Below are 14,746 nucleotides of genomic sequence, written 5' to 3' on the forward strand. Positions count from 1 at the left end.
CATTAAATTCGTTAAGCTGATTATAAAAATGTAAATGTATTCTAAATAAACTAACCTTCTTTCACCTTTTCTGTTTTTAATGTCGTCATCTGAAAAATGAGCTAATAACACATTATTAAATAAAATTGATTTCAAAAATAAAATAAAAATATTATAAATATTAAATATATAATAAACACTACAAAAAATAAATATAAATACAATAATAATTTCGTATATAAATATTTATTTAAAATAGTTTTAAATAATTATAATAAAAATGTGTCTTGCACTTCTTTATCAACAAATTTGTTGTAAACAAATTATTATTTATTATTTTACTACTATTATTACTATTTACTTACAAAAAAAATATTCATCTAAACACTTTTTTTAAATCATTTGAGTTTTTATTTAATTTTTATATGTTTATATATTTTAATAAATAAATATGTTGTTTGTTCTAAAAATAAAACAAAAATATATTTATTAAAATTTTTTTAAAAATCGTTTGTTTTCATTAATTTTTTATGTATTTATTCAATGATAAATGCTTTTTAAATATAATTATTATTATTGTATATATGAAAAAATTAATTTATTTATATTTTTCTTTCAGGTAACAACATCCTTAACCAAATATCGTTAGTGAAATTAAATAAATATATTATCAATTCTTATTAAAAATTTTGCTCCGAACATTTATAAAAATAAATAAAAATGTTTCAACGCAGTTGATTAAAAACAAATACTATATAATTAAATAAAACTTGTTATACGAAATATATACATAATAATATATATATATAAATATATATTTAAATAAAAGTTAAACATTTAATAAGCCTATATTATTAAAATAAATAGTTAATAAATAGTTAAAACTTTAACAGTGTATAAATTATTATAAGAAAAACTATAAAAAGTAGTCTGCTGCTTGAACGGTATATATATAATTAAAACTTATATATGCGGTCATCGACATATATTTATGTATATAAATATATAGACAAAGTTATTATATATAAAAAATAAATATATAACATAAACGAACTGATTTAAAAACGTTCACACAAATACATAAACTAATTTAGCTGAAAAGTATTATTTAATTTAATTATATACAAAATAAATAAAATCTAAATAAACCGTAAAAAATGGCTGATAAAAAGCAAGAACAATTTTACTCGCCACCACCAAAAATGGGCAAATGGGAGGGTTTCAAAAAATTCCTATGGAACAGTGAAACTAGCCAATGCCTTGGCCGAACTGGAGCCAGTTGGGGTAAGTACATTTATAAAAAAAATATATTTACTTAAACTATTACAATTTCATGTATATATACAATAAGAGTATATGATATATGATGTAATAAGCAAAACTTTTTTGTTATATATATTAGATATTTAATATAAGATATTCAATATTAGTCAATCAATGGGAGAAGTTAGAGAAAATAATGTAAATCCTGATATGTTTGATTAGATAAATAATAATATTGACTGTGTTAAATTGTATACGTGTAATCGATAGATTTGTTTACTGTACTCTTTTCATTTGATGTGCTCAGTGACAGCTGTCATGTTCCATTATAGATTTGACGAAAAGTTTGATTTAAAGTAAAGTAGTTGGAAAAACAACACAAGAAACTTATTTATATTTATTGTTCGATATAGATGAAATTATTTCATTCATTTAATAAGATATAAAATTAAAATAAATAAAAAATTATTTGCAAATTATTCATATATATTTATTTATTTGTTTATTTGTTTTTCATTTTCTATTTTATGCATTAATAATTCTAGTAAATTTAAATCCTTTTTCCATTTTTCATAAAAAATTTATTTTCTAAAGTTATATCCCAGTAAAGTGCAAGCTCCCTAAAGCGCGTAGTGGCATATAGACACGTAATTTGAGATATGAAGCCCCTCTGAATTGAACCCATAAGCTACATTCGTATGAACACAAATACATTGGTTATAAAATGCCGTTGTCTCCATATATAATTGTCTTCATATATAATTTTCTAAAGCGAAAAGGAACAAAACCCGTACCAGAAAACATTATAAACCATTTTGGATTGAATACTCTTGCTTGAATTTCAATTCAATGGGAATATTCCAGCTGTTTCAGATAAATTGATCGACCTTATATCACAAAAAAAGAAAAACAAAGTCTGTTTTTCAATTTTCAACCTAGCAGGCTACCTTAAAGTAAGCCTTTAACGGACCCAGGAATTTTATTTGATCAAACAAAGTGTTAGTTTTAGAAGCATACTGAATATAAAAAATTTGAATTGTGGAAGGTTAATAGAAAAGTCCGTTTGTAAGAGTTTTAGCTTAATAGACCTTTAACTGTTAAAGTGGATTACTTAGTAAACAGGATTTCGAAAGCAATGATATTTGTAATGAGAGCATTTGATTAAGCAATATCTTTAGTTAATGTGGATCCTTCAACGATTCACTATGAAAACTTCAGAAGTGTTCAGAAGTGGCTTTAAATATAATTTATCTTGTATATATCACAATTTATTTATTGTATTTATTTTCTAAAACTATTTAAAATTTTATTTAAATCACAATTTGTACTTAAAGTACAAACCATTGTAAAACGGTTCAGTGTGTTTTTCGTATTTATTGGATTTCCAAAAAGAAATGTATACTTTTCTTTTACTAACCAGTTTATTATATGCAAAACTAATAATTTTTTATATAAATAAAGTTTTTTTTTTAAATATTATGTTAACAGAAATACATTCACTCTTCATGTTCAGTAAAAATGTTCGATTTAGAAGCAATTAATACATTGAGGAAGAGTTGTGGGCGATAGTTATTAGTTTTTAATTCGGTACCATAAGTGGTGATGAGATCTGGCGTAGTTTAACGTTTATCCCCTAAAATTATTTTGTAATTTATTTTTAATCTTAAATTAATATTTAAGGTTATTACAAAAAGGTAGTATTAGAAAAATTGAACCAGAACAATTAATTTTTAATTACCTGAATATATTAGTCTGACCATACAGCTGTTTCGGATATTTCCAAATATATATAATAAACTGTAAACTGTTAAAATATTTATTGGTTTTAATTGGCCGTGTATAATTTTATTTTTTGTTCTGGACGTAAACATTTTTTTCAAATTATATTTAAAAAAAAACATATTTAATTTTTATATATATAATTATTTACTTTGGCAAATTTGACTACTGAATTGGTGGGAATCTTTCTAGCGCATCCACCGAATTTCACATAAAATAATTTAAAATATTTAAAAATTGATTTTTTGGAAATTTTTTATTACAATTTCAATGTTTAAATTTTAAGTGTTTATAGAACTTGTTTATACAAATGCTTCGAATGTATAAAAATGGGTATTGCACACTACTTATAGATGAGGTTTTGAAGAAATATTTAAGTTTTAACATTTGGACGGACTGTGAGTTCGTACCAATAACAAATTAAAATTACATGCCATTAATAAACATTAATGTTTAAATAAAAAAATAAAAAAAATTCTTATTAGGAATTTTATGTATGCCCATAAAAGTTCAAAAATCTCTATTTTGATACAGAAGCATTTCTAAAATATTTTTATATATATTATGATATATTATTTTTAAATTTATTTACTACATTCAACTATATTACCGCCAAATGGGTGATCCAAAGCTATGAGTTTTAATATTTTAAATCGTGTGATCGTTATATATAATGGAACATTGCACACAAATAGTTTCTATCAAAATATTCCCAAATTTGTTGAGGCAAGATCCAGAGCTGTATCGTTGAATCGCTAATTTCTTAATAAACTCACTTAAGCTATATGTGCTCTAAGTCTTTATGATATTATATAGTAAATGATCTGATCAATACATTCAAATATTTCATTTGAAGCATCTTTTACATTTTTTATCTGACTAAAAACGACTGGAAAATTGAGAGTAACTAGCAAATAGAACACACCTAACTTATACAAAAATAACTACAGTAGTACCGAAAAAATGCCAGAAAATAATGAATAGTTTTGTTCGTTTAAAAAAGAGGTTTTATTCCGTTAACGTTCGCTATTTGAAGTAAATTTATAGTGGATTGGTTTGAAGTTGTCAAGATAAATGAATAATAATCAAATACATATATTATCATATATTGTTTAGTGTCACAATCTGACATTATTCCGATAAAGCGTTTATTATTATTATTATATTGTGGGAATTACTCTTTAACCTATAGATCTATTGTATCACGTCCGTTACCTAAAAATATTTCTCTAATTACTACTTCAACAATTAATTTTAGTATTGTACCTCCATTACTGAGTTTATTTTGTAACTGTTAGCATCAATGTTTACTTCTTAGTTGGATTTTTCTTTAGAAAATTAATAAAGGTCAGTACAATCGTTTTAATAAATGTTACGAGGTTCGTAGTCAAAAACAGTGATTGAGAAGGTGTAATAAATCTACCAATAGTATAACATAACTACTGGCTTCAGACTGATGTGTCTCGTAAGTCTTTTTTTGTTAGCGACGGTTGTATTACTAATTATAATATTGATTACATTTTGCTCGTATCTTTTCCAAAGTAGAGAGTATAGATCAGTTATTAATTATTATTTATTAAATTAAATTATTGTTTAATTATTTAGTTAGTTGTGTTTTTGTACGGGCCTAATGCATCGTCACTATAACGTGACGTGACCGGGCATAGGTATATGACCGGTTTTCTCGGACTAAAAACAGTCCTCCTCGTATGCCAGAGGATGTTGTTGTTAGTTGATAGAACTAATTATTTGATATTTCACTGGTTAGCACCACATATACAAAACTAAGTTATATTTTTTTTGAAATTTTAAAATTATTTACAATCTTGAAATTATAGGAGTAGAAAGCTTCTAATGAAAATTAGTTTCCAGTCTATTATAATGTATTTTCTTATGATTTATTTATTTTAGAATAAATATCATTAATTAGCATACATTGATAAATGTTTATTATGTAGAGTGTCAACAATGTATAATTGCAATTATGAATAAATATATGATATGATGATATTAAAATGATATCGTTAAAATGATATGTCTTTATATTAGAATACATATAAGTACATATCAAATTTAAAATATAAGTATATAGTTTGTAAGTTAGTTCATTAAATTTCGAATTTCCAAATTATACACTTAATTATTTAATTAATTTTAACACTTTTAATATATTACAAACTTTAGTTCAATGTCTGACTTAATGGGTTATAGTAAATGACGTTAAGAATTTTTTTTAATATTTCAATATTTCATTTATTTGGGTTATTCTTTAATTTATATAAAAATCTATAAATATTAGTAATATATAAAGATGTGAAAAGAATGTTCTGTAGAATATTGTACTTTTTTTGCAGTACTTACTTAATAGAAGTTTCTAGACATGAATAGACCTTCTCATTCAATAAAAAAATTTGTACGTATTTTTCTATTTTCAAAGTGTACAGTACTGTTTTACATTGTTCCGGTATACACAATAGTTTGTACTCCAATTTTAAAAACGCATCCCTTAAGCACCTTCTGCAGTATTTATAGTATCATAAAGCTTCTTTCTTTTCGAAAATACTCTGTAAACTACATCAGTTTGTTTTTTTCATTTAATATTACAATTTTATTCTTCTACTTAAATTGCTTTTATTCAACTACTCCGTATATTCAACTACTCATACTACAAAATCAACTTTGTAATAAGAACAAATATTCTCTTCTCGACTCTTTCTTTTCCACTACATTTTACGTCGTTTCATCGGATGAAATAAGAAAAAACACGAAAAAGTAGTGAATCGATTTACCAGCACACGGTCTAATAGGCGTTCGTATGTCTGTTTGTGGCACGAATGCTAGTTTGGTTAGCTGTACGCACGCAATAAAACCGCAGTCAATCCCCCATTGTACACAATATGGAACACTATATGTATGTGTCTTCTATTTGCGAATAGATTCAAAATATTGATATGATGACTAATCATTCGCTTCCGTGTTTGTTGCAAATACCAAACATCAATCAAAAACCTATATAAATAATGAAATGTTCTTCAGTTTATGTATATTTAGATAAAAATATTTTATTGCATACTCACTTTATGTGTATATATTTTAGTATAAACTTCTTAATAAACCATTTGATTGTATTCGCAATTTTTAATACCGTTTTGAGGTGCTGGTTTCAATATTCTCTGACCGCTCTCCTTTCGAAAATCTTTTCGACCGGTTTATGTTAGCGCTTCGGTGCTTCGGTGCTTCGGTAGTCTTTAATCAAGTTAAGGCTTCGATATATTCTTAGAAATTATAATATACCAGTTTTTATGTGATCACAGATATGTGAAGTCTAGATTCCACAATATATATTTACTATATCAAAGTGGCTTCCCAAGTGGGCTTTAGCTTTGTTACTATTATCAGTTTTGTTTTTTTTTTTTTATTTCTAAGACCAATACTACGATTATGACATTATATTAGTTCTCCTTTGGCTATTAAATTATATATTTCCACATATGTCTATAAATGAAATAATTTATTTAGAATACATATTCAAATTATTCTAAATTTCAAATAATATTTCGATATTGAGAACATTATTTTACGAATTTGTAACTTGATCTATGTTCCAACTAGAAATGTGTTTGATTAGTACGTGCTAGTGGAAAACGTGGTAGAGACCGTACACTTTTTCGGATAAACGATATGTAGGCTCTCTATTCCACCAGCTGATAAAAATTAGTCATTGATCGAGCTGACTGGTGGAGGCTATTGAACTTGGCCAAAGACGAATTACGTCTATAATGGTCAACGAAGACGAACAAGTAAAAGACCTTTTACACTATTGCTCCTTGTACATAAGTTTTTAATTTTAATCATAATTACAATTATAGTCCCATGATTTGTAATTAAATATACATACTCTTATACTTTATATAATCATCATACATAAATGCTTTATTTTATTATAATGAAATTTAAACATTTCCAAGTTAGTAGTAATGTTCTTCATCTGCCATTGTCGGTTTTTTTCTGAATGCACTTGAGTTGCTGTTTTTGTTACTAGTAAATATTGAATTCTTTTAAGATATTTCTCTCTTAATTCTTTCTATATCATTATTTCACTCAGATTAACCAAATTATATGTCAGTTTTTCGCCTTTGGTTTTTGCAGCAGGTTTTGCTGTCTCTCTTCTCGTTGGAGTTTCATTTGAGCGTAAATAAGAACTATTTTAATATGAAGATATTAGTAGTGGTTCTTACATTTTTTTGGTGAAATGATATTGTCGTCTTCCTACGTTGTTGTGCTTTAACACATAGTTCATGTACAACATTAATTAGCTTAATAAAATACATTTTATTATATTGTATAAACAATTATTTACTTGAATTTAAGTTATTATCTACATCCCTACTTATATAAATTTCAAATTTAAATTATTTGAAAAATTTTATACATTAATTTACAGTTTTAATTTAATAGATTTGTATAAGTAATATACCAGTAATATAATATACTATGTAACCAATTGTTTTAAGAATATTTTTTTTATTGTATTATAATATTTTTTTTATATAAATGTTATTTTATTATTTGTAGTTAAATTTTTTATGTATAAAATTTGTATAAAATATATAACTATTATTTTAACTATTATTAATTCTTTTTGTATATTTATTGCTGAATTTTATAATTCAATTATAATTTATGTTATTATTTAATTTTATTATAATTTAATAATTTAATTTATAATTTAATTTATAATTATTTAATTTGTAATTATTTTTTTTGCATCGCTTTTTATTAAATGTATTTTAATAAAATTCCTATGAAATATTCACAACACACCTACCTGTTTATACCACCCACGAAATGAAAGCAGCACATAAAAAAAAAATAAAACGCTTCTTTTTTTTTGATAAAAGGAAGGGGAAACAGAAAATCAATTTTAACCTCGTTTTATAGCAATCACAACTCACAACTTCATTACATTTGCTTTTTGTCTATTAAACAAAACACAGCAAAGGTGGCAAAAGCCTTTATGTGCCTTCTTCAATTTCCTTCAATTTCACTTCGTTTCTCTGCAGTTTCGTAACAAAAACAACAAGCACTCATATTGCTTATTTGATGGAAAAAACATCTTTTAAAAAAACACCATGAACAAACTACGTACATATATATATATATATTTCCGTTTGCTACAATATTGATATGTCAGTTTATGCGTATCGTTTGTTTGTGTACAACGCCAAACCCCCTATCAAATCTGTACATATGTATATATGTATGTACGAAGCACATATAGAAGAGTACACAGATAGGCACAAAAAGAAATGCATTTGTTCGGCGACTTATGTTGGGTCATGCACGAAAAGCTGTAACTACACACATATGACAAGTTTGCCTTTGTAGGGGTACAATCGTGTCACATATATTATTAAAAATATGAACAATTTTCTGTCGATATAGGAGAGCTATAAAACAGAGATGGAAAGAGTTACGCGTTTGAAAGCCTTTCAATATTGTGGGGTGTTAGTGTTGACATTTTAGGTGATACTTCAAAGAAATTGCGCAGAGAAAGTGTGTAAGTTGAATTAACCTCTTGCTTCAAGACACAATCAAGTTAGTCGGAGAGGGAAAACATAGATAGTAAAGTTATTATATTAATGTACCTAATATAGTTTACTTCGTTTTCAATATCAGTATAGAACTTGTGGTTCTAATTTCTTACTAATAGAAAAATTGTGTGGATTATAACATAAGTAGAAGGGATCAGGTGCAAAACAATATTCGCTTACTTAGGAGTATACAAAACTCCCGCTCAATATAGATGCTTACTATATTTTCTAGAGTTATTACAACATACAATATAGATAATCGTAGTAGTGTCAGTAATCAGCATAGTAAATACAACTTAAAATCTGATAAACAAATGGTCACAAATGATCCTTTCCTCTTCGAGTTGAAGATATGCATTGAAACGCTAACGACTACTGCCATAGTTTCATTTCAGCTCTTTATCAATATATTATATATCATACCATTATAAACTTTGACCCAAAATTAACTGTCAATTTTCCATCTAAAGATACCTGACTTCTGAGAGATCCTTCAATATATGAGCACTAACCTATTTATACTAACCGCTGAAAGATAGACAACAGTATAGTTAGTGGAGTTTTCAATTGCAGACTTTCTGATCATACCAAGGAGAATATTACCTTATCGTACGTGATACAATAAATAGCAAAATACAAGTATTTATATCAACAAATATGTATACTAAGTTAAAATCCGTGACTTTAGTCTTAATTACATATATATATATATCTAAACAAAATATCTCTAACAAAAATTCCCTCTGAACTTCAGGTTGACTGCAAGGCGGATAAGCAAAGCAGACAAGCCTTAAGAATATAATCGGACATAATGTCTGAAAGATCTGGAAATACTATAAGCACAAGAAATATTTTGTTAAAATGATTTTGCCTTCCTCTGTTTATAAAAAAAATAGTGAATATATAGAACATAGAGATATGATATATAAATAGAGTGTTTTGGAAACATATCGAAATACCAAAAAGATTCGGCACTTAGTAAATATCCTGCCAACAGTTGTTAAAATCTCTTTGGATTGAACAATTCAATATCTATAAATATTTTTCTGCATTGCATACATTAATACGGGTTGCGAAAAATTGTCGTTATGTAGATAGGGTAGGGTTTGGTAGGGTTAATGATTTGCAGGTGTGATTAAAGTTAATCTCTCTTAAATAAGAAAAAAACGAGTAAACTCATTGAATCGTTCTGTGCAGGAATCAATCTTATGGTTAGTTATTATTTGTAAAAAAATTGGTGATTATGGGAGTTACTACTTCTTATATAAAATACTACATTATATTGGATTTTTTAATTGAAAACTAAGTTTTTTATACCAACAATCAATTTCTTTGGATTTGTTCTAAAGATATTGAAACTATGAACATATAGGTTGATCTTAACAAATGATTCGATCCAATTATTTTTACTTTAAGAACATTTGGAATATACGATTGACGAAAAGAAACGAAAGATAAAGTGTGATGCAAAGAAATGGGTATAAAAACAGGTCTCCATTTAAAAAACAAGTGTTTCTTATATTTCTCTTAATGAAACAACAATAAGAATTCATTGTATTAAAGATTTTACTGTTTAGAGAAGTAAACTTCTATCAAACAACTGTAAGATGATAAAATTAAATAATTTTTAAATTGCTTGCGATTATTTTCTCGACAAGCCACCTTTTGGGAAATGTTTTCATAACTCTATTCACTTATCAGACGATTTTATTGGTTGTGAAAAATATTTTATTTTTAAACTAAATTCATTTCTATATATACAATTGAAATACAACAAAAAAATAATACAAAAAGAAATTTATAATTCACGGTTTTATTAATTTGATTTAAAATTTTTTTTATTTAGTAATAATACTAAAATATTATTTAGTAAAATAAAAAATTAATTAATAAATCCACTAAAGAATTGCAGCATTTGTGCTATAAGCTTATTAATAAAAAAAATTATAAAAAATATGTTTTAATTTTTAAAAACAACAAATATGATAATGAATAATAAGTGCACTTATATAGCCGTGGTTTATGCGTTTGTTTTCAAAATAACACAACAATAGGAAAAATTGGGTGAAACTCCATATTTGAATAATAGAAATCAGATAAGACCTGATCTTAGTTGTCTGGTACAGGAGACTACGTTTCAATTTGGAAAAAGTTTAAGTGCTACCTTTAACAAATGCGGTCTACAATTGAGTTCAAAATATGTTCCCAGAAACCGCTGTTCATGGATATGTGGCAATATTTGGCAAAGATATATGAGCAGTCAAAAATTTTTTTTATTAAAAATGGAATTTCTATAATAATATTTTTCTCGCTATTGCTTTCGTTTTATTTAAATTAAAACATTTATTTTTTTTATGTTGTGGTATTAAATTGTTTATTCGACTAATGTAAAATCAATAATAGATTACCGACCAAATATCATGAAAGAAGCAAAAAATCTAATACTGAGTTGCTGTCAAATGTTTGTAGCTTTGTTTAAATATTTTGTAATATATACAATGTATGTATATATGCAACATACTAATTTTGAAATACATTTATGGATATTGTATATATATATATATATATATATATATATACATGTATAAACTCACACAACACGTGCTAATTTCAAATATGAAACTTTTGTGCTTCAAAATAATAATTTGTTTATTGTATATATATATACATATAGGTATATATGAGTGTGTATATACATATATTTATGTACAATACTGTTGTAGTATAAACAGAATGTTTCATAGTAACATCTGACATGCAAGCAAACTTATGACAACATTTAAAAATAATTATCATTGAATAAAAAAATCAACAACAACAAATTGTTGTATATATGCGAGCTTAAAAATAGATTAAAAATCATTTTATAATTTTAAGGCGAATTATTGACGGTTTGTTTTCTTTCTACGTAAGACAACAGTAAACATTTTATTTAAACAATTTATTTTTATATATCAGAGTGACGTTCATATGATTAGTTCGTTACAGGGTGTTAAGATCGGTACAAAATATTTCTTCAGCATTATAGCACCAAAGTGATAGAGAGATACACAATTGCATAGTATAGAATAATGGTTCATATTTATTATAAAAATAATTGAAATAATCGATTTATATTTAGATATAGCGCGTACTCTTTCTAATATAATTGAAAAATTCGTATTGAATGCTAAAGAATGAATAGAATGATACTGTAAGCCAAAGATTGGATGAAAATCGAGAACAATCAATTAAACCTAGTCGAGAACATGAATGGCTGATCTAAAGCATATAATGAATGACTATTTTTGTAATAAATATTTTAAAATGTTGGCTTCAGAGTAATTTGTCGCAGATCTATTATTTTATGAAAAAAACATTTCTAATGAAGAAATTCATTTTTGGCTCAATGATTGGGTAAATTGATAAAGTTATTTCATATGTAAGTAAATCCATATATTGTGGAAAAAAATGTCTAGAACCTCCTCCAAGTAGGCGCCCCTGACAACCAAACATTTCTGGATGGAAATTTAACAGTGAATTTCCTATTAAAATTGAGAATGGGAGAGGAGTAATCAATATTATTTGGAGTAGAACTGAAAAATAGAATGTAGCTTTCAGTCCCAGATCAGATGATGCTACCAAAAGTTTACTGACGATGTGAAGTTGCATTAAGTGAAGCATTACATCTAACGCAATAGTTGGTGTGTTACAAAGAGCATAGATTAATGTTGATTTCAGCCCTGCGCTGAACTCTGTTAAGTACAGTACGAAAATTTGTTAAGCTCATGCGGGAAAGAAGGTATAAAAACTAAAATGTGATATGTTATTTTTCTGAGTGTGAAATATAGACAACATCCTATTAATATTTGTTTATATTGCTTTATTATTGATCACCCTTTACACAATCTATTTGAAAAGCTAATATACATTTGTTAAAATTTGTACAGCTGTAGATGTGTTAACAAACTAAAATAAAAATTTCTTAAATTGCAATAAGTTAAGTAGCAAATTCGCAAAAATATTTTTAAATATTGTTTCCTAATAGCTAATGAGAAACCTATTAGACCTTAAACTACCGGCTTAATTTGAATAAAATTGTTTACTTGATTTATTATTCAAATTGTGGCACGAAGTATTAAGTGTGTTCTGCTAAAAATAGTACATTTCCGACTAAATTTCATGTTGGAAGTAGACGTGCAAATATCTATAAATAACTGGAAACGGTATAATTTGATATTTGGTATTCTCTCGCATAGTAACATTATTTAATATTTTTTTTTCACATAAATTGGTAACCAGTTGGGCTTAATTAACTGGTGAAACATCATGTGATGCGGCGCAGGTTATATGAATCATGTGCCTTGAAGCGATGGAGGCGTTTAGCCCAGACTACAGTGTGTCTGGAGACAATTTTGTTATTTTTCGCAACTATCCGAAATATGTTAGCGCACTATTTAGCACAACAATTACTTCTTCGCAGAAAAGTAGATTGTTTTTGAATTGATTGTTTTGTTTACGTAAAAGATTCTGAGTGATTGTTTGCGATACTCACATGAATTTTCGATATAAAATAGCAAACGAATTTCACATGTTCCTCAAGCTAAAAGTAGCTCGAATATTTGCACACGTGCTCGACAACTCAAAACAAAAACATGTTTACCAGTAAAGTTGGCTTGTTTTTATAGATTTTACACTGAAATTGAATTCTACATATACACAATTAAATCAACAATTTAATATTAAGGGAACTTGAGTATTGCAACTTTAGTATTTACAAAACAGTTAATTACTTAGCTGAGTTCCGTTCTGCAGCTTGAATGTACATTACAAATTTGTAAATTCTGCTGGAATGTACTTTACAAATAAGTAGATAGATTAATGGGAACCCACAGTAGACCGCAAATGATATGCAACTTTAATATAGTCACATTTAATAAAAAGTTATAGCAATCGTAATCGTAATCATAACAAATAGTATTCCCGAAAGAAGTGTTTACTTATAATGACCATTATATATATTAAAACATTTTTAAAATAATTTAATTTCTACTTTTTTAGAATTCATACAATATTATAATATAAAATATTTGACCAAAAATTTTTTAATAATAATTTAGCTAATTAGCTAATTGGTCAATAAAACCAAAAAATTAAAACCTTATTTAATGCTTATTAACTAAGCTAATTGAGAAAGTCTGATTCTTGGCAATATATTGGAAGATATATTGGAAGAATCAGAATAGTATGCGTTCAAGTATACATAAGTCTACATCAAAAATATATATATATGTATAATAATAACTCCATAGCAAAAATTGCCATTTCAGTTGGTCCAATGCCCAACGGATTTTTATGCTACAGTAGTTCGCTATTATATTTTATCATACTTAATTCGAATAGAGTGACTTCAGCCATGAATTACTAAAATTTCCTATCGGTGTGATTTCAAAAAATTTTTTTGAAAATATTACGCGATTCTCACACCCAGAAATATAATTTGGTTGCTATAATCAGATTTTAACTAAATCTCAGCTTAAAAATGTTCTTCCTCGACGCCTCATGTTGGTTTTTATACCTTCTTTAACATATGAACTAAAATTTTTCTAACAAAATGATTAGGTCAATTTAGTAACCTATCTAGTAAGTGGTTAGAGCATAATGTACTGAGTGCGTGAAAAAAGCGCAAAAAGAAAGAAGTTTATTTCCCTACTTCTTTAGATTAAGAATTCTATGTAAGTTTTTTAATTCGAACTGCTATTAGTCGCGATTCATTAAACGATTTCCTAGTTTCAATAAGGACTGTCTTCCTCCATAATATTTGAGATCTTTCATGACATCGTACATCTTGTGGGTGAGAAATATCATTAAAGGTCTTTACTTCAATATTTCAGTATTCCTAAAATGTGGCCTTGGAGCAGTGCAACCAATTATATTAATTTAATTGAATTCTACTCTAAATAAGTTGAGTTGACGTTGCTTATATTAATTTGTATATATTATCGCCGCTACTTGGTAGGCACCTTGACGTGGTGTAGGAGTTTATCTACAGGCGGGAGGTCTGATACTCCCAATGAACCATATATCATCGACATATTCTAGATAAGTAGACTTTGTATTCCAGTTAATTGCTGATTATATTTAAAAACACT

At 26.4% G+C, this 14,746-nt stretch overlaps 1 protein-coding gene across 1 annotated transcript in view; it reads left to right on the forward strand.

Moving 5' to 3' along the window:
• The first annotated feature begins 1,008 nt into the window (after window positions 1-1,008).
• Window positions 1,009-14,746, forward strand: part of LOC119688652 (sodium/potassium-transporting ATPase subunit beta-2) — a 49,855-nt gene continuing 36,117 nt past the window's right edge. Inside the window, exon 1 of the mRNA XM_038103321.1 lies at window positions 1,009-1,263. Within this exon, the coding sequence (XP_037959249.1) occupies window positions 1,137-1,263 (127 nt within the window). The 5' untranslated portion in view covers window positions 1,009-1,136. The remainder of the gene's footprint in view (window positions 1,264-14,746) is intronic.

This window comes from Teleopsis dalmanni, chromosome X (genome assembly GCF_002237135.1).
Source record: "Teleopsis dalmanni isolate 2A chromosome X, ASM223713v2, whole genome shotgun sequence".
Classification (NCBI taxonomy): Eukaryota; Metazoa; Arthropoda; class Insecta; order Diptera; family Diopsidae; genus Teleopsis; species Teleopsis dalmanni.